Genomic DNA, 20172 nt, shown 5'->3' on the forward strand with positions numbered 1-20172 from the left:
GTCAGAAGAAATAAGGTGTTCAGTAAGCATACAAAAAGATATTCAACTTCATCATTCAACAGGAAAATATAAATTTAAATCATAATAAAATATTATTTTATATCCCCAGGCTTACAAAAATCTTAAAATATTGCGTAAGTGCTGGTGATGACTGGAGATATAGGGAACTCTCATAAAGGGTAGGGGGTGTTGTAGTCTAGTGCAAATACTTGGGAAAACAACTTGATAATATCTAGTAAAATTAAATATTTAAGAATTTTGAACTAATAATTGGACTCCTAAAACTCTACCCCCCAAAACTCGCAAACATGTATAAAGATACATATAAAAGGTGCCTGGGTGCCTCAGTCAGTTACGTGTCTGCCTATGGCTCAGGTCATGATATAGGGTCCTGAGATGGAGCCCCACATTGGGCTCCATGCTCAGCAGAGAGCCTGCTTCTCCCTCTCCTTCTGCTGGCTCTCTTTCTTTCTCTATCTCAAATCAATAAATAAAATCTTAAAAAAAAAGACACATATGAAAAGAAGTATGCCAAAGCATTTTTTTGTAAAAGTGAAAAATGGGAAACAACCTAGATGTACATCGTAGGAGAATAAATTCTGTTCTATTCAGATACTGGAATGCTATACCAGTGAGAATTAAATCAAGTTGCACATATCAACAAGGAAGAGCTCAAAAATACAATGTTGAGTGAAATAAGCAAATTACAGAAAGTAAACTCTCAATTATATAAAGCTTTAAAATATGCAAAAGGACACTTTATCAAGTCTAGAGATTCATACACATGTTGTAAGGGTATGGAGACCTGCATGAGAATGACAAACAACAAAGTGAGGGGAGCAGGAAGCTGAATGCAATCCGAGAGGGATCTATATTCAAGGGTGTCATCTGGGTGGTAGATGGATGGATTTTCATTAGATTATTTTATAAACTGTTTTTATGTCTGAAATATTTTGTACCCCCAAAATAGGCCAAAATGGAAGGAGAGGGATAAGTAATAATACTGTCTTGAGGCCAAAACCTAATACGGAAATACTTGGGTAAAGGCATTATGAGAGACAGCCCCCATATGTCACTGCACGTCATCAGAGACTTTGAGAATTCTTCTCTGAAAGTTTTTTTTCTTTTTTTCCTAACTTTAAAAGAGGAGCCAACCCATAAAATCTTGAAGAAGACCTTAAAATATGGCTTCAATATTTACCAGCCACAGAAATCTTTTACCAGCCTGTCCTCTCCACATAGAAACAGAAGAGATCGGGTTTTTTATAATGCCCCCCTCAAATGTTGAGGTCTAGTCTGAGATGAAGGGGTGGCTGCTCTGAAGTTATTACTGAATCAATAGCAGAAACGTGAGGATCTATGGTAGCCATCGGTCATGGCCAAAGCCCTGAAAGGGTGGTTACCTGCAGCTGGTGGGTCACCAGAATGATGGTCTTCCCACTGAGCATCTTCTTAATGCACTCCTCAAAGATGTGCTTCCCCACGTGGGTGTCCACAGCAGACAGGGGGTCATCCAGCAGATAGAGCTCGCGGTCAGAGTAGACAGCACGCGCCAGGCTGATCCTCTGCTTCTGCCCCCCAGAGAGGTTGAGGCCCCGCTCCCCAATCTGCAAAAAGGCAGTCAAAGGCACTGTGTCTAGAGGATGAGACCGGTGAGGAGTGCTCAAACCACCCAGGTGTCCAGATGTGACAGCCTGAACCCCCTCGGTGCACCTTCCTGGTCATCTAATGATTTGGCACCCCTAGTATTCAAAAAAATATTTTTCAAAATTTGCTTAGTAAGGAATGAAAAAAATGATTTTCAGTTAATTAAAATTTTATAACTCATAATTAGATACAATATTTCTAAACCTGTCAACTTGTTTTTTTTTTAAGATTTTATTTATTTATTCATGACAGACAGAGAGAGAGAAGCAGAGACACAGGCAGAGGGAGAAGCAGGCTCCATGCAGGAAGCCCGACGTGGGACTCAATCCAGGGTCTCCAGGATCAGGCCCTGGGCTGAAGGCAGCGCTAAACCACTGAGCCACCCGGGCTGCCCTGTCTGTCAACTTCTTAAGTGGCATTTTAAAACTTTAGCAGTTTAGATTTTTAAAAAATCATTTCTAAGAAAGAGAACCTCCTTACATCTTGTTTGGGTTTTATTTTATTTTTATTTTTTGGTTTTTATAAATTTATTTTTTATTGGTGTTCAATTTGCCAACATATAGAATAACACCCAGTGCTCATCCCATCAAGTGCCTCCCTCAGTGCCCGTCACCCAGTAATCCCCACCCCCTCCCCCCGCCCACCTCCCCTTCCACCACCCCTAGTTCGTTTCCCAGAGTTAGGAATCTCTCATGTTCTGTTTATTTGGGTTTTAAATCTGTTGACAGTGACCATCGACCTGCAGGACCACCAGACCTCGCTGTCTAAGACTGTAGGACATACAGCCACTCAACAGGACAGGGGGGCAATGGCTGGAAGAGGCTCTATTGTTGCTGTCATGGGAAGGACTATCCTACATGATGCCTTATGTCAGGAGTTACTTCCTCACTCCACAGATGCTTACTAAGTGCCTGCTATGCTCTCATGATGAGCTAACACCCACTCTAGCTGGGCATGTTCACAGCACTTTGTATGTATCAGCTCATCTAAACTTCAAGCATGATGAAGTCCATACTCCTTGATGCCATTCTATGGATCACACTTTCTCCTTCCTACTGAAGAGATAACCCTGAACAAGATAACTGAGTGCTCTGCCCTCAAGGGTTTACAGACTCACCTTTAAAAGAAGGGTAATAGAAGCAGTGACCTCCTAGACCTCCTAGAATTACCTGAGGTTTGCCTAAGACAATGCATTCAAGTTGCTACAATAGTCTTTTGCATCTGCTAAAGTGCTCCAGAGACTGAGAAAATAAGTAATAAATAAGACAACAATATTGCTTTTATCTTACAAAGGTCTTATGTAGATTAAAGGTGGCTACAGATGTGAAAGATGGTGAATTACCAAGAAAATGTGAATCACATTGCTGCTGGAAAGCCTTGGCTACTGCTCCCACTGGCAAAGGAAGAGCTGGCCAGAGAGGGCAGGACGGGACAGGGGAGAGGGCACAAGAGGGGGTTCGATGGGAGGTTTCTCATCTTCACAGGTCTCGAGGGCTTTGCTCCAAAAGGAGTTTGAGGTCAGCTCCCCATGCTTGCGAGGTAAGGTAGGCTCTTTGCCAGCTATCCATAGGAGATAAGCCCCAGTTCCCTCTCTGAGTAGGGAAGGCTTTGAGGCTTCATGGGCTGCTTTGGGGAAATAGCCAAATTCTCTCCTCTACCTACCCAGGAAGGTAGCCTGAGGACCCCAAAGAACCATTACAAAGGCACCATCACAACAGAGATGGGGGACCCTCACCTCCCACTCACCTCTGTCATGTCTCCAAAGGGCAGAATTTCCAGGTCATGGTTCAGGGAGCAGCAATGGAGCACCTGGAGGTACCTGCAAAGGACGGAGAACTGACAAACAAGAGGCCCAGCCGCAGGCCCCCTAGCCTTCCCAAGTTGGGAAGAGAAAGGTCTTGGGTTCCATGCTGAGAAATTTGGACTTGATCCTGTGTTCAATCATAAAGCACTGGAGGATTTTTGCATTTCCTTCTTTCCTTCATTTCTTTTAATCTAATACATGCATTAAGTAAATATTAGAACAGAGCAACAGCAACAAAAAGACATAATGAAAAGCAAGTCTCCCTCATTTTGGACTCAGTGGCTTTCCTCAGAAGCAGCCACTATTATAGTTTCTTAGGTATTCATTCAGAAATAACGTGGTTGTATACATCTGTGTGCAGCATGTATAGGTTTGTTTTGTTTTCATGGCACCGCAGTATTTCGTTATGTAGCTGCAACATAAATTATTTAACCAGTGTCCCTGTGATGGACACTAGGGTTGTTTCTAGCCCTTTGCTGCTATGAACAATGTGTAGTATGAATACTTTTGTATACGGGCCTTTGTGTCCATGGTGACCCTATCTATGTGTTAAATTCCTAGTAGTGCTAAATCTAAGAATTGGTGCATTTTTATTTCTGACCGGACACTTCAAAACTGCCCAATGAGTTGTATCAGTCTGAAAGCAGTACAATGACAAGAGCTATGTTGCTGGAGGCAGGAACAGAGCAGTAGAAACCGGAGAGAGGGAGCCAAGGTCAAGTGGGAACAAGTCAAGCAGGAGATCACAGGCAAGACCTGGCAGCGGAGATTGGAGAAGAAGAGAGAAAGATGAGACTTATTTAGGAGATAGAGTTGTCCAAGATGGGTGACCAATTAGATGAGAAGTATCAGAGCAGGAGGCATTGGGTTTGCTGGGACACACAGTCCAATGATGCCAGTAAACTGAGATGGACAAGTTGGGGAAAAAGCAGGCAAGATGGGCGAGCAGAGTGCTCTTGAGCTGGTGTTTGACCTGACAAGGAAGAGCCCACAGGACAACCAGGTGGAGGTGGCCAGTCCATGCATCTACACATCTCCCAGTGTTGCTGCTGGGGGAAGATTGCCAAAATCAAGCAAATGGTCAAAGGAGGCCAGGGTCCGCCAGAGTTGGAAGCACAACTGCAGCATTCAGGGCAGCTTTTGTGGATTCTCCACTGAATAGACTTCACTCATGACCTGCAAGTGCATATCTCAAGCAGGTTAACCCCAGACCCTGGGAGGGAGAGGGCACAAAAGGCAAGGATGGTGGCAGGCGGCCCACCAGTTTGGACCATGAATCCAAACGGTTTTCTTCTACATCGCGCAACCTCATCACCCCATTCATTTCACCTTTTGACTTAGAGGTGGGGCATTAATGAATACGAATGAAGTTTTAAAGTAATGTTTTTAGAGGGGGAAGGATATTTTGACTCATCTAACAGCTAAGCATTGAAGTTTCTGACAACAATGGGGTTCAAATCATGGTTCTGTCATAACCTCCAAGCTCTGTGGCTTTAGATCATTTAACTTTTGGAGGCCTCAGCTCTTGGAGACTCTTCTAGAAAATGGATAGGATAATAATCTTTCTTTCACAGTGAGGAGAAAATACGTGGATGCATATAAATGAGCACACAGCAAGTGTTAGCGGTTGTCAAATTACTATTAGCAGCAGGGGATCCCTCCCCCAACCAGACCCATGCAGCTGTGTCCCTCCTGGACCCTCCAAGAAACTTACCGGGCCTTGTCATACTGGCGTCCCATGAGAATGTTCTCCCTGACGTTACCCCCTATGATCCAGGCCTGCTGAGGGACATACGCCAGGCTTCCATGCACTCCCACTGAGCCCTCCAGCAAGTGCATCTGCAGCAGAGTGAGTCCAGCCTCAGAATGAGCAGAACAGGGGTGGACCCTGCCTAGCTCAGCAGCCACAGGGCCCGAGGACTACCCTCTAGGGTAGGGGGTCTACCCTCTAGGATCCTGGGGACTTTCCTGTGTAAATGGGACTTTTAACATGGTCCTGCCAGGCCTACCAGTGAGTCCAGGGATGGTCCTGGGAACATGGGGCAGCAGCCGGAGCTAAACCAGTTCCTCCTATGACTTGAATCCCAGGTCTGCACTGAAGACACCTCATACTTTTTCTTTATTTCCCCAGCCCCATTCTCTAGCAAGTGGTGCCTCTATGTTCTTCACAGTGAGACAGAAAGTTCCAGGTCATCTCTGACCATTCCTGGATACCAACAGAATCGTTACCAATGTTGTTAGGTGTGATGATGTCATGGCGCACAGATGGGGAAATGTGCTTATTTTGGGGATGTCATGATGAAGTAATAAGTGGGAAATGCCTCATAATCTCCGTAATTTAAAATAGTTCTACAAAATGTGTTTCTACACAAATGTGGCAAAAATGCAAATGCTATCAGCTGTTGAATCTAGGTGGTGTGTATATGGGTCTTTAGTGTCATCCTGCTTTTCTGTTTGATAAATTTAAGAACACACACACACACACACACACACACACAGCTATAACCTCCATCCCTACCACCCCAGCATTGGACATCATCGTCTTGTGCCCCTTCCTCTTTATAATCCCATATGCTTCCTGCTTCGGATTTGGAACCAGGCTTTAATTAATAAGAACAACATTTTGTAACAACATCTTTTTGTTTTTCCTTTATTAGATGGACAGTGACTATTTATTTCAAGAGGAAACTGACAAACCACTAGCCACACAGAAAGGTGTGGCTTGGATGGAGGCTTCCAGGAGACGTTGCTATGGGAAAAAAAAGCTCTGACACCACGTGGACCTGGGTTTTAACCCTGGCTCCTCCCTCATCTGTTGTGTGACCCTGAGCAAGTCAGCTCTCTGAGCCTCATCTGCTCATCTATAAACTGGCCATAATGGCTGTGCCTTCCCCATGTGCCTCGTTTTCAGGTTGAAGGAAAAAATGAGAAGCCAAGGCACAGGGCCTGGGATGTAAATACTATTCAAACTGTTTTCTATTTTTGTAAAAGTAGAATCTATCTTCCCAGTTACCAAGAAGTTAGGGCAAGGCCATCACATGTGGAGCATGAAGAAATGAGCTGTCGAGAAAGAGGTCTACGGACAATATGACCACATTTCAAGGAGGTGATGAGTTTGGCTATAATATTTGGGAGAAAGAGCTGAGGGAAGAGCTGTATAAAGGAAGAACCTTCTAATTCTCCCAACAGCATGGGAGAGAGGGATGACAGGCAAAGAAAGGAAGGAGCAGAGAGAGAAGCCCAGGACTGGGTAAGGCTGGGGCTGAGTGGGGAAGTGCTGATGAGAACCCCCTTAGGGAGGTGGCCATAAATGCACCCCAGGTATCACGGCTGTTTTAAGGTGTTGTTCAGTGGGGGGTGTGCAATATGACCTCAATTGTTTGGAGGGAACAGGTTGGAGATTATTGGAAACTGGAGAAAGGGTGTGCTGAGCCTGGCTGCAGACTATGCAGACCATGCAGACCTCACTGACCGGTGCTGGGGTGGCTCAATCGGTTAAGAGTCGGCCTTCGGTTCATGTCATGATCACAGGGTCCTGGGATTGAGCCCACCATCAGGCTCCCTGCTCAGCGGGGAGTCTGCTTCTCCCTCTGCCTCTGTCCCTCCCCTTGCTCCTCGTGCTTCCTCTCTCTCTCTCTCTCAGAAATAAATAAAATCTTAAAAAAAAAAAGAATATCCATTGACCATGGAATTGGAGGGTTCAGATCTCAAGGGCAGGGGCACCTAGTAGACACATAAATTCTAGTGCTGGAGTGCAAGTAAGACAATCACATCCCATGTGGGAGAGCCTCCTCTCCCCAAACCCTCCTTCCTTCCTCCTTCCCCTTTCTCCCTCCACATTGGACTCCTAATGCTGTATCACAAGGGACACATGTCCTTTTCTGAGCCTGGCCTCATGGAATGATTTTTATTATCATATTAAACTTTGAGACATGCTGTATCATCACCCTGATAGCTGGTTGATTACAAACAGGGTGAGGAAAGCACAGAGAACAGGTGAGGGCAGACCTCTAGGGGATCTAAGAGGTAGCACTCCTAGCTGGAGGGTGAGAAGGAGGTATATTTATAACACAGTGCATCCCATCTGTTCTCAACTCATAAAAATTCTATTGGCTCAGACTCCATTAAGCAAGAAAGGGACGGTGTGGCTGCCTCGGGGAACTCAAGCTTGAGAGTCCCTGGACTGCCTGTGGGTGTGCATGCATGTGGTCACAAGTCACTTACCTCTCCCAGGATGGCTGACAGCAGGCTGCTCTTGCCACTCCCAGTGTTGCCACAGACCCCCAACATGGTCCCCTGAAAAACCAAGGAGGACAGAGTGGCATTGGGACAGGATAAACCCTACAACTCACCCAGGGAGGGTCTGTTGTTTGAACACAAAAGGACAAACGGAAAACAAAATAACCACACAGACCCCAAGGCCCATCAGACTAGCAAAGCTCAAGAGGTGGGATACTATTACCTCAAAAGAAGGAAGTCGCATGGAGGTAGCAGAGAGGAATTCATAGGTAGGTGGTCCTAATGGGTAAGAAACCCAAATTCCAGATCTGCACCAATTCTACTCTATGATCCTGGGCAAGTCACTCAGCCTCTCTGTGCCTCAGTTTCTTCTTGTGTAAAATAAGGACAGTGAAGCCAGCCTCACAGAATTCATGCATACATTCACTCATTTATTCATTCATTCCTCCATCAAATAGTGTTTAAGTTTCTCCCATGATCCAACTAATGAAGAAAAGAACTTTCATGCTATGTTTTAGTGAGGAGACATAAACCATGAAATAAATAAGTAATATCAGATGATGATAAACCATTTAAGTAAAACGAATTGGCTACTATGAACCAAAACAATTTTACTATGAACCAAAGCAATTTTGCTAGCCAATGGCTTGGCTAGCAAAGCCTTCTTAAAGCAGTTGTCATCGCAGCTGAGACCTATATGACAAGAGAGAGCCAGACACAGGAAGATCTGGCAGTGCCAGGCTGTGGGAGCAATGGGTGCAAAGGTCCCGAGACAGGAACAAAGTTGGCTGCCAAAGTGTTACGAGAGGGCTAGTGTAGCTGGTGTGAAGGGAATGAGTGGGAGAAGGGGTGAGAGACATGGACAGGGTGCTCGGGGATACCTAGGCTATATCTTAAGTGCAGTGGGAAGTCACTGAAGGGGTTAAGCAAGAGAGTGACTTGAATTGGTTTATGGTTTAGAAAGACCCTCTGTCCACTGCACAGGAATGGATAGTAAGAGGGCAAAAGTGCAAACAAACGGGCTGAGACTCCTACAGGAGCTGGAACAGCATGATGGTGGCTGGGGCTAGGGCAGTTGGTGATTGGTGAGAGGTGGCTGGATTCAGGAGAGAGCTGACAGGTATCACCAATGGACTGGGTTGGTGGGAGGGAGGGAACGCAATCAAGTTTGACTTGAAAGTGCAGAGGTGAAGTTTGGACACGAAGGGAAGCTTGGCCCTGCAAATGTTAGAGAAGAAGCCAGGTAAGGTGAGTTCACAGAAAAATCAAATTGAAACACGTAGAGTTGTGCTTGGCACATACTAGTGACTTAGTAAATGTAAGTCTCTTCCCCCTCTCTTCCAGCATATAGGGTACTATTCTGGGTTGTGTTATTACAAAAAACAACCAAAAAAAATTGTAGATGATCAATTGATTCCCACTGAAGTATGAAAGACTTCCTGTGCTTGCCCTCCCTGAATAATTTGTATTTAAAAGAGGGATTTAGAGAGGGCTGTTTCTAGCCAAGGAAACGGTGAAGTGCCAGCAAGTGTGCACCTCAGGCTCTGAAAGTCTGGCAGCCGGCCTGCCAGTGTGGCTTAGGTAAGGCTACCTTAGGCACCACCAGGTTTAACTTTTGCAAGTTAGGGAGTAGGCTGTCCCTTGTGTCCTCTGGCCTGAGGGCTCCTCGAGCTGGCTGAGCCCTGGTCATCCCCTCAGGAGCACACCCGTTCTTCTCCAGCTCTGCAGCGCCATTGACAATCCCAGGGCAGGTCTGTCGCCAGGACAAGGTGGCCTCCTCTAAAACCACCGCTTTACTAGGATCTTTCAATGCCTGGACATATAATACTGGGCTCTCCTGGAGGAAAAATTTCTGTACAGATGAAAAGAAAGGAAGAGGGAATTCAGTTCTTTAGTCCAATTGGAATGTGTTCTCATTTTTCTGGCCTGCCTACTGATCTAGTTTATAAACTCCTAATAAACAGTAAAAGTCTGAAGAACCACCACCAGTTAAGAGGGAGCCAGGTTCTGCTGGTGGGAATTCTAGATCAAGGTTTTCCAAATTTCAGACCACTGGGCCACTCTTTGATAACTACATACCGCCTGCTCTGTTCTTTTCTGTTATATTTTACATGGGTGATAACACCATGGAATCATCAGACAGATGTGCCATTTTTCTCTTTTAAAAAAGATTTTATTTATTTATTCATGAGAGACACAAAGAGAGAGGCAGAGACATAGGTAGAGGGAGAAACAGGCTCCATGCATGGAACCCGATGTGGAACTCGATCCCAGGACCCCGGGATCACGCCCTGAGCCAAAGGCAGATGCTCAACCACTGAGCCACCCAGATGCCCTAGATGTGCCATTTTTCTAATTAAATTTCATGTATAATTATTCAAAGTAAAAAGGCCTGCCCATGTAGCACACAGTGGGCAACTGTTTGGGGCCATACATTTCAAAGTGTGACCATGAGCAGGTCACTTCTCTCTGTGTCTCCATCTCCCTGACCGTGGAGTAGAAGAGGTTGAACTATATGGATCTAGCATTAAGAGCAGGGATAGAAAGTATGATCTCACTGCAGTCAAATTATAGTCACATGTCTCTTCCTGGAGATATGCTTCAAAAGAGATCGTGCTTCAAAAGACATTTTGGTGTTTTGTTTGTTTGTTTAAAGATTTTATTTATTTATTTGTGAAAGACAGAGAGAGAGAGAGGCAGAGACATAGACAGAGAGAGAAGCAGGCTCCATGCAGGGAGCCCAATGTGGGACTCGATCACAGAACCAGGATCACGCCCTGAGCCAAAGGCAGACGCTCAACTACTGAGCCACCCAGGAGTCCCTCAGAAGACATTTTGGACACTGACACTGGACATTTATCTCTGGGTAATGGATGTTTAGTGGTTTTTATTCTCTGTAACTTTTTGCACTGTCTGAACCTTTTACAATGAGCACATAGGATTTTACAAAGATAAACAAAAAGCTACTTTCAAAAGAAAAAAGGAGGTCTCTCTTTTTTTTAATTGAACCTCAGGCTTATTGAGTTGGGTTAATTATAACAATGGGGTCAAGGCATAGAGTCATCATTGGGAATTGAATGGGACCCTTTATTTTGTTTAGTTAGCTAGGACCTTACTTGTTTAGTTATTTTAAATAATACAATGAACATCCATGAGCCCACCACTGAACCCAAAATCTAAAACTTTTACTCATCTATGGGGTACTTCCTCATCTCATTCCCTTGATTGGGTGGACAAACCTCCATGCCCTCCCCACCAGGTAACCACTGTCCCAAATTTTGTGGTCTTCATTCCTTTGCTAATAAATAAATAAATAAATAAATAAATAAATAAATAAATAAATAAATTGTTATCAAATATATCAATTTTGTTAGATAAATTTTGAGTGATACACTGGTTTAATGAGTCAATATGAGACTGAATATGAACAAATGTTGGTAAACTGGTTTGTAGGAAACAGAGACAGGGGGTCCTCTTACCCCCAAATGCTCTAAGTATATTCTCAGTCTCTAATTTTGTTTATGACATCCAGTGCTTTTCACTTGTTGTTTTTAACAAAGAGCACAAACAAAAAATCGTCTGGAAACCCCTGCCCACGGTGCCCCCCAGTGTGCAGGCCTCCAAAGCTCCAGCAGCCTGCTCATCTCCTACCTGTGGTCACCTACAAAAGAGGGGTCCTCCCTAAGGGCTCATGGCTCTTTTCTCTCTGCTCTTGGAAGCTGGCACCCGAGAGTTCAAAAGCCAAAAGCGTTTGGGAGCTGGGTTATGGCATAAGGGGGCACAAACAAAGAAGAAGGGATCATTCCTCCCCCCTTGAGCCTAGGGGTCTCAATGTAAAATGCTTACAGAGCCAGATAGAAAACTTCGGCGGCTGAAGCACAAGTTGTTGAAGATGCCCTGATGAGTGAGGGGACCTGGAGAGTGCCTGTCCAAGGGGCAGCCCTACACAGCTCCAGTCCCTGGATGTCTCCAGGAGATGCAGCCCTGGGTTCAAGATCTTTGCCCTTGCCCTCACCCCTCCTGCTCCCTTCTCTCCCACCATAACTACACCATCCCTAGCCAGAAGCTCTCTGACCTCTGAGCTGTCTCTCCAGGCATTCCTTCAGTGAACATCCTTACCCATTCTTCGGAGTCCAGACTGTAGCTTCCTCATCTCTGCCCACCCTGCAGGTGAAAACAGGCCCAGAGGGGAGGATGGGATAGCCTAGCCAGGATACCAGTGGACAGAGCCTTCTGTACCTAATGTATAGAAAGAAGGCAGCAGGGAGCCCTGATCAGCAGCTGAGAAGCCCAGGGAGCTCCTAGGACTATTTATAAATAAAGGACTATCTTGTCCTTACTCAGACAAGCTAAGTTCATTCTAGTCTCAGGGCTTTTACACTTGCTATTCCAGCTGCTTAGTTATCATCATTCAGATCAACAATCACCTTACAGAGGGGCTTCCTAGGTCCAGCCTACCCAGAGTTACCCCAGCTCTTCCCCACACACTCTCTAGAACATCACATCGTTTGACTGACACTGTGGCTTTTCATGATCTAATGTTATCTTCCTTGACCATTAATTTACTTGCTAGTTGTCTGTTTGTAATACCAATTATAACTCCCTGAGAGCAGGGATCCTGTTGGTCAGGCTCAGAGTAGAATTCCCAGTCTCAGTACTTGGCAGAAGATAGGTGTTCAATAAATACTTTTTGAATAAATGAGTGAATGAATAAGTTGGGAACCAGATGCATTTAAATGAGATGACTAAAATATCTTTTAAAAATTGGTTTAGATTAGGGTTTTTAAACTCAGATGCTATAGGAGCAAGACAAGCTATGTAAAAAAGTGAAGGAAATCATTTGCTAAGAGGATAAATGGTAGGGATGCCTGGGTGGCTCAGTAGTTGAGTGTCTGCCTTTGGCTCAAGTTGTGGTCCTGGGGTCCTGGGATTGAGTCCCACATGAGGCTCCTGGGGGGAGGCCTGCTTCTTCCTTTGCCTGTGTCTCTGCCTTTCTCTGTGTGTCTTTCATGAATAAATAAATGAAAATCTTTAAATTAAAAAAAAAAGAGGATAAATGGTAAGTAAAACAGCCCCAGTGTTGGAGCTGCAATAGGGCACCATGGAGGCTACAGCAAACTGTATCTGAATGCCTCACCTAAATAGGGCAACTATCACCCCAGCTCCAGCTGTTTGTGGCCACAGGAAAATGTGAGTCTAATGTTCCCAGATCTTCTGGTTATTCAGGAAAATCCAGAAATCTGATTTTAATATAAAATTTCCAGGTTTCAAAATGCAAGTCACAAATATAGTTTGTTTGTTTGTTTGTTTTTTAAAGCAAAACCATCAGGGTAACCCTATACCAACCTGGACAGGATCTGTAGACCTCCTGTCTGGGATCCGGTTTGCATATACTATCCTAAGATCTCCCCAGGGGGCCTGATTCATCTGTCTTCCCAGCCCCCACCCAAGCCTGGGTACAGGAGGTCACTGAGTGAACCAATTCCTCTCCACCAAGGCTGGAGTCAGTCTCACCCTGGGGTCATTTTCAGGGGGAGCATCATATAACTAAAGGCAAATGAGCTCCCAACACAGAGCCACACAAACAGTCCACGTACCTTAAACCTTTCTGCTGCAGACTTGGAATTCGTGAGGCCTTTTACTGCAAAGGGCACAAAGAATACTGACAGCCGCAAGGGAATCAAAGTGCCCACCACAGTGAAGACCTGGACAAAGAGAGGTGGAGGTGGTGAGGGTCACATCCCTGTCCTTCCCTCTCCACCCCCTGAGGCCTCCATCCCTGAGTCGGGGAAGCCACAGGGCCAGACCTTGCTGCTTCTGATAGGCTGGTCCATCATTTGGTAGGGACCAAGCCAGTATTCTGGGGAGACTGGAAAGAGTGGGGATGGGGAAGAAGCAGTCATCTTGGCAACTCCATTTCTGTAGGCCTGGCTCCTGCTATAGCTTAGCCACTGGATATAGTTCTGCAACTTTGGCCAGGGCCCCTCCTCCAACAAGCTGAATTTTCCTGTTGGCTTAACTGCCAAAATCATCAAGCAGGTGCAGGAATAAAGGTGGGGAAACACTGAGAAAGTACACACGAGAAAGTTTGTCTACTGTCAAAGTAGCTTGGAACGATTATTGCTGTTACAATTATATTTAATCTTCCTTGCCTTAGATACTCTAGTCTTCTAATGTTCCAAATCTCCCTGCACTTCAAGCCTAATTCACACCACACTCTCTACTGGAGACTTTTCCTGACTACAACACACCACCTTCGGCACTCAGGATCCCAGAATATGACCTAAAGTACCTTGGAGACTTTCCAGTCCATGCCGCATCTTCACTCCCTCCTTCATCCTTCACTGTGTGAGTGCAGTGTAACCCCAAAGTCCTGCTGAGAACTTCTCCTACAAAAGCCCCTGCGTCCACCCTCAAGCCTTCACAGGTGCTTTTCTAATGCATGTCTGGGCCAAGGAGAAGTGCCTGCTGCCTGGAGCACAAACGGACCCTTGGCTGCAGACTCTCAAATGCTCTCCCTCTTGCTTTGCTCTGCCCCAAATCCACCTGGATTCAAACCTCTCCCAAAGCAGCACCCCAACTTTTCTCCTCAGGGAACTGGGATGCTACCCCAAAAAGATAGCCACTGCTTTTCTGGGCCAGTGTCAGAGCACAAAGGGAAAACAAAAGAAGCTCTAGCTTTTTACATAAGGTGTATTCCCAGGGCCTCTCTATTTTGGGTTCAGAGAAACTCCTTAGTTTAGGATTCGTAACCTCAAGGCATGTATCAGAATCATCAGGTTTTTAACTACACATTTCACCTCCCCTGTGCCCCTAGATGACTTTCTCATTTCTCCCTCCCATGGTTGCTGTCCAAGAGATGTCAGTTCTTTCAGGCAGATTGAGACAGAACAAAGTTTGAGCATCCTAAAAGTCTGGAAAATCGAAGTCTACATCTATTATCCGTTTGCAAACTTTCAGATCTCTGAGCGGGGAGGTCTAAGAAAAGACACATAAGGAAAGCTCCCTATCAATATGGGGGAGGGGAGAGGGGAACAAAGCATTCCAAGCACTTACTAATGAAACCGTGAGTTTCAGTTGTAAGCATGTGTGGATGAGGAACATCACCGTTGTGGCCACTGTGGGGGCTATGAACAGGGAGGCAGTAGTCAGGCTCTGGATGATCCCAGACTTCTCCAATAGTTTCCTTTCCTTCCTTCTGAGGTCTGGGATATTTTTAAAAAAGGGAGGGGGCACTAAAATTAACCAGTTATAAGAGCATTTTCCAAAGAGCACCGAACACTCCCAGAGCATGAAAGAACCCCCCAAAAGATGAGAGGCTTGGCCCACCATGACATCCTGAGGCTCTGAGCAGAAAAAGAGATTTTCTGTACCTTTAATTATTTTTTCAAATGGTTTCTCCCATGCATACATTTTAATCAGCTTAATGCAGGTGAGAACTTCACTGGTCACACGGATGCGCTGGTCGCTGATCTCAGATAAATGACTGTGTATCTTAACAATCTTTTTGATCAGGAGTACCTGCAGTCAGGATGCAGCAAGAGCTTCTGTTGACAAGGGCAGGAGAGTTCAGCCCAGCCTAAGTAAGGCAACTAGGAGTTTGTCCAAAGGTAAGATCCAGATGTGGGTTAAATACCCAGATTTAATCCTGCCCCATTGGAACCATTGTGACTCTAAGTTCTAGGGTCCTGCTGAAGACTTTCCAATAGAAATGTCTCCATCTTGCCTTAGGGCACCTGCCTCACACATCCTGGGAGTGTTTCTCTCCTATGTCAGTTAGCCAGGCTGTGGCTAACTAAACAGAAACATGACTCCTCTGCCTTGCGGAACCCTAAACCCGCCAACAGTTACAATCACCTTTTGATCACAATACTTGTGCTGAGAGAGGAAAACCTTTGATTTCAATCATCCAGAGGAAACATACTCCAAAAGTCACTTCTCGTTTGGTCCAATTTTATTTTACCTGAGTCTTTGTCAGCAAATTTGCTTCCCTTCTCCCATTATACTGTACTTGGCCAAGTGTTAAATGCAATCTGGGCTATTACATTACCACATTCTGGGAAGAAGAGAAGGAACCAAACCCTTATATGGAGGATATCTATTAAGGAAAGTCCATGAAGCAGATCTGTGAGATGGACTGTTGCCCATCCTATTCACCTCTTGTGTCTTTGGCCAATGTTGTGGCCAGAGAACAGTTTGATGCAGAAAGTAAAGCTGAAACGTAACCACAACGGAATGAACAGTCAACAGAAGTCAATATTTCCACTCACTAGTACCCCAGATTCCAGGGCTTTGGGGGTTCCAGGGACCATCTAACATCAAATGGGTGGCAAAGAAAGACGTTACCTCCACTGGCAAAATCAGAAGATAGCAAAAAGTGGCGGAGAGCACAGTAGGTCCAAGAATGAAGTAGGAGCTGAGAGTGCAAGAAATCAGCAACGAGCAGATGAGCCAGATCAGGGGACCGTAGTACACCCCTTCAAACAGGTAGTTTATGTCACTGGTGAAGAAGCTGATGGCCTGTAAGACAGCAAACCCGAGGGCACAGGTTATCACCTCTTCAGATACCTGGAAGGGGCTACACATGCACGGGACTGGAAGGCTTCAGAGCAGGGTGCAAGAGACAAAAACACCAAGTTCACAACTCTCCTCTTACTCTCTCTGTATGACCCTGGGCCCATTACTGTGCCACTCTGAGTCTCAGCTTCTCTACCTATGAAAGCTGAAATAATTATACCCACTTTATATGGTGGTTGTGAGGATGTCAATGAAATATAAAGCATCTGCAGAAGGAGACTTTGCTTCACAAAAGTGATATTTTACTATACTCTTGCTATGACTTCTCATACCCAGATTCTCCAGAGAGTTAATTCTAGTCTTCTATCTCATTCTATTCTATTCATTCTTCTACTACTATTACTACTACTGGCTGAATTTTTTAGGCAGGAACTAAGTCTTTTTATCCTTTTTTTTTTCCATTTTGCTATAGACTCTTCTGTCCACTTCCCTGCTCCCTAACACATATTGCCCAGTTCTGTATCACATAAAAGCTGACATTCCAAATCAACAAATATTTAAGAATCAAAATCATGAATGTCTTCTAGAATGACCTATCTGAATGCCTTAAGAAGCGATTTCCTTTTCACTTTAAATTTATGTCCTTCCAGTTCCCAGGATGTGCTCCAGGTTGAATCTTTACAAAAATGTAAAGTGTATAAGGAAGCATAGCTTGGTACAGCCACTTCAGAAGGGAGTTGAACAGTATCTTTGAAAGTTAACAATTGCGCAAACCCCATGACTTGGCTATTTCATTTCTCTGTTGAGAAACATTCACAAATGCTAGAGGAAGCACGCACAAGGACTTTCATTGTAGTTGTGCTTATAGCAGCAAAACCCTGGAAACATTCTAAATGTCCATTCATGGGGAAAGTTTAACCTTCCCACCTTTTAAGCATCCACCTAAGGAGTATTAGATAATACTGGGTCCTGAGGCAAACTGTCAGAGTTCATGCCCCAGACTTGTCATGTACTAGCTGTAGAACCAAGGACACATTACCCAGTCTCTCTGTGCCTCAGTTGCCATAGCAATAAAATGGGAATAATAACACAACCTACTCCATAGCACTGATGTGACAACTAATGAGACAATGCATATAAAACACTTCATTTTGCCACATTGAGAATGCTCTAAGGTGGGTGGGGTAAATGTGTAGAGGTGATCAAAAAGTAAAAACGTTTAGTTATAAATAAGTATGGTGACCAGAGTTAATATTGTATTGTATATCTGAAAGTTGCTAAGTTAGTAGATTTTAAAAGCTCTCTTTGCGGGGGGGGGGGGGGAAATGTAACCATGTAAGGCGATGGATGGTAACTAAACTTACGGTAATGATTATTTTGTCATGCAGATTAAATCATTACCCTATATACCTTGGACAAATACAACATTATATGTCAGTTATATCTCAGTAAAAATGGAGGGGGAGGAAATGCTATAATTATAAGTAAGCATAGTTGAGAAAGAGCGAGGGAGATCGATATGTGTTAATATGGAAGGCTGACATAGTGAAGAGGAAAGAAAAGATTCAAAACTGCACAAATAATAGCATCCTTGATGTAAAAACTCACTCAGAAAACTGTATCATATACTCTCTATTAGTAAAACAAAGTAGCAGAACATTCTAAAAGGTAGTATCATTTATGTAAAAACACGTACTTTTTTTTAATAAAAACTTTGTGTTTTTATGTAAAAACACAAGATACAATATGCTTTCTACAGAAAACCTGCATGTGTACCTGAAAAGTCTAGAAGGACACAAGTGGAATTGATAGTGGTGGTCACCTCTAGGCATATTGGAAGTGACCGGGTCTTGGGAGTCATCTATTCCACCTTTTTTAGTTTCCAAGGTGAATGGGTGCAAGTGTTTTTTATTTTGTCTATTTTTTAATTGTTTAAATTTTATTTACATTCAATTAATTAACATATAACATATTATTAATTTCAGAGATAAAATTCAGTGATTTATCAGTTGTGTGTAACGCTCAGTGCTCATTACACCACGTGCCCTCCTCAATGCCCATCACCCAATTATCCCACTTCGCCTCCAGCAACCCTCAGTTTGTTTCCTGTAGTTAAGAGTCTCTTACAATTTGTCTCCCTCTCTGATTTTGTCTTATTATATTTTTTTAATTTTTATTTTATTTTATTTATTTATGATAGGCACACAGTGAGAGAGAGAGAGAGGCAGAGACATAGGCAGAGGGAGAAGCAGGCTCCATGCACCGGGAGCCTGATGTGGGATTCGATCCCGGGTCTCCAGGATCGCGCCCTGGGCCAAAGGCAGGCGCTAAACTGCTGCGCCACCCAGGGATCCCTGTCTTATTATATTTTTAAAATTAATTTTAGAGTAAAACTTATGGAAGCAGCTCTCTGGGACTACTCATGTGAGTAGCTACTTCCAACCCCACTTTCAAGTGGGTCATCTTGTCTTATGTTCATGAGGATGTTTGGGGGAAATTGGCCTTGCACACAGCAAGTGCTCAAGGTAGAGGCACACAGGAAAGGAACCAGGGCAGACCTCAGTGTGGAAGTTCTACTTGGCAAGGCAGGTAAGTACACTGATTCAGAGCCTGGACCCTGCAGCCAGACTCTGCTGCTCGCCAATCCTGTGACCTTGTACATGTTTCCTATTCCTTTCTTGCCTCAGTTTCTACCTCTGTGAAGATGGAGACAAAAACTGAAACACCAAGGAAGAGGGTTGTCAGAGGAGTGACTGTGCTAACAAGGCAAAGACCTGGGGACAATGTCTGGCTTAGTGGAAGTCAGCAATTATGATGATGACTCCTCCTAAGATAAACATGGGGAAGGGCTGCCATGGATCTTAACTCCAGTCAAATGCAGGATGACAGGGAGCGCCCATGCTCAAGGCCTAAGAGAAGTCAGTAATACAATTTAATACTTCAGAACTGCTGTCCCCTCTCTATGTGTTTTATGTGTAGTAACTCCTATGAGAAAACAATCCTATAAGGCTCGTCTTATTATTCCACAGCTTCAAAGAGACTGAACAAGTGGCCTCAGGTTACAAGACTAATAAAATGGTGAAGAATAATGGCAACGATGATAACAAATATCTTACGTTTGCTACCAATTGGGTTTAGAGGAAGCATCCGCTTGATGGCAGTGGTTAATTTAGTAGATTTTTTTTAAATATCGTCTGTTCTGTGTAATTCAAATGTTGGCATTTTCAGGGACAGAGTGTTGAATCTGAAAGGGTTTGTGTCTTTAAAGGGGGATCGTGTTAGTAGGACAACCAGATTTGTGTTTGGTGGGGACTGGGGGTGGATGGCGGGGTCATGAAGGAGAGGACATCCATGATGGATGAATGGGATTATAAAGGAGCAGGGGGTGGGGGCAATGTGAGCAACATTGCCAGGAGGTGGAAATGCCTGGTGTGCTTGAGGACTGAAGTTTAGCTTCGCCTGGTGGAAGGGAGGAAGCCAACATAGGGCTGAAGGAGGGGAGATGGGAGGAGGTGAGATTGGACAGTTGTTGATGCCAGATCACAAAGGGTAAAGGGTCAGAGCAGTGTTGTCTTTTCTAAGAATTCAAATGTCTGTTTCAATATAAAAGTAATTCATGCTCCTCAAGGCAACTGGTAAGCAATAGAAAAATAGGGAACATGAAATTAAATATACTAAATTCCAATACCCCCATGGTTGTGGGTCATAAGTTGGAGCATATTTTTCCACTCTCTGTCAACATTTGGATATTTGTGTTTTGTTGTAGAAGAAAGAGCAGGGAACTGATATACCAATAACAATAACCAGGCAGCTCTAAGTACTCCTCTTTGCTGGTAAGAATTAACACTCAAAGAGGTGATCTGCAGTTGCTTTTCCTTTGATTTCCCTGAGCCAGCCTATCCTTCCATACCTTCCTCCCCAGGATGGCTGAGGGGATGCACTTCCCAAGGTGCTTCTCTGATGGT

The 20172-nt window shown here is 44.3% G+C and overlaps 1 protein-coding gene across 1 annotated transcript in view; it reads right to left on the reverse strand.

Annotated features, from left to right (window-relative positions):
* The window catches only part of ABCC11 (ATP binding cassette subfamily C member 11), a 70734-nt gene that overhangs the window by 29422 nt on the left and 21140 nt on the right, over positions 1 to 20172 (reverse strand). The window contains exons 7-15 of the mRNA XM_055331224.1: positions 16037 to 16210; positions 15064 to 15211; positions 14747 to 14895; positions 13288 to 13395; positions 9282 to 9542; positions 7676 to 7747; positions 5166 to 5290; positions 3394 to 3466; positions 1404 to 1607 (exon numbers count right to left, since the gene is read on the reverse strand). Of these exons, the coding sequence (XP_055187199.1) occupies positions 1404 to 1607; positions 3394 to 3466; positions 5166 to 5290; positions 7676 to 7747; positions 9282 to 9542; positions 13288 to 13395; positions 14747 to 14895; positions 15064 to 15211; positions 16037 to 16210 (1314 nt within the window). The remainder of the gene's footprint in view (positions 1 to 1403; positions 1608 to 3393; positions 3467 to 5165; positions 5291 to 7675; positions 7748 to 9281; positions 9543 to 13287; positions 13396 to 14746; positions 14896 to 15063; positions 15212 to 16036; positions 16211 to 20172) is intronic.

The sequence above is a fragment of the Nyctereutes procyonoides genome, unplaced genomic scaffold (assembly GCF_905146905.1).
Source record: "Nyctereutes procyonoides isolate TBG_1078 unplaced genomic scaffold, NYPRO_anot_genome, whole genome shotgun sequence".
NCBI lineage: Eukaryota > Metazoa > Chordata > Mammalia > Carnivora > Canidae > Nyctereutes > Nyctereutes procyonoides.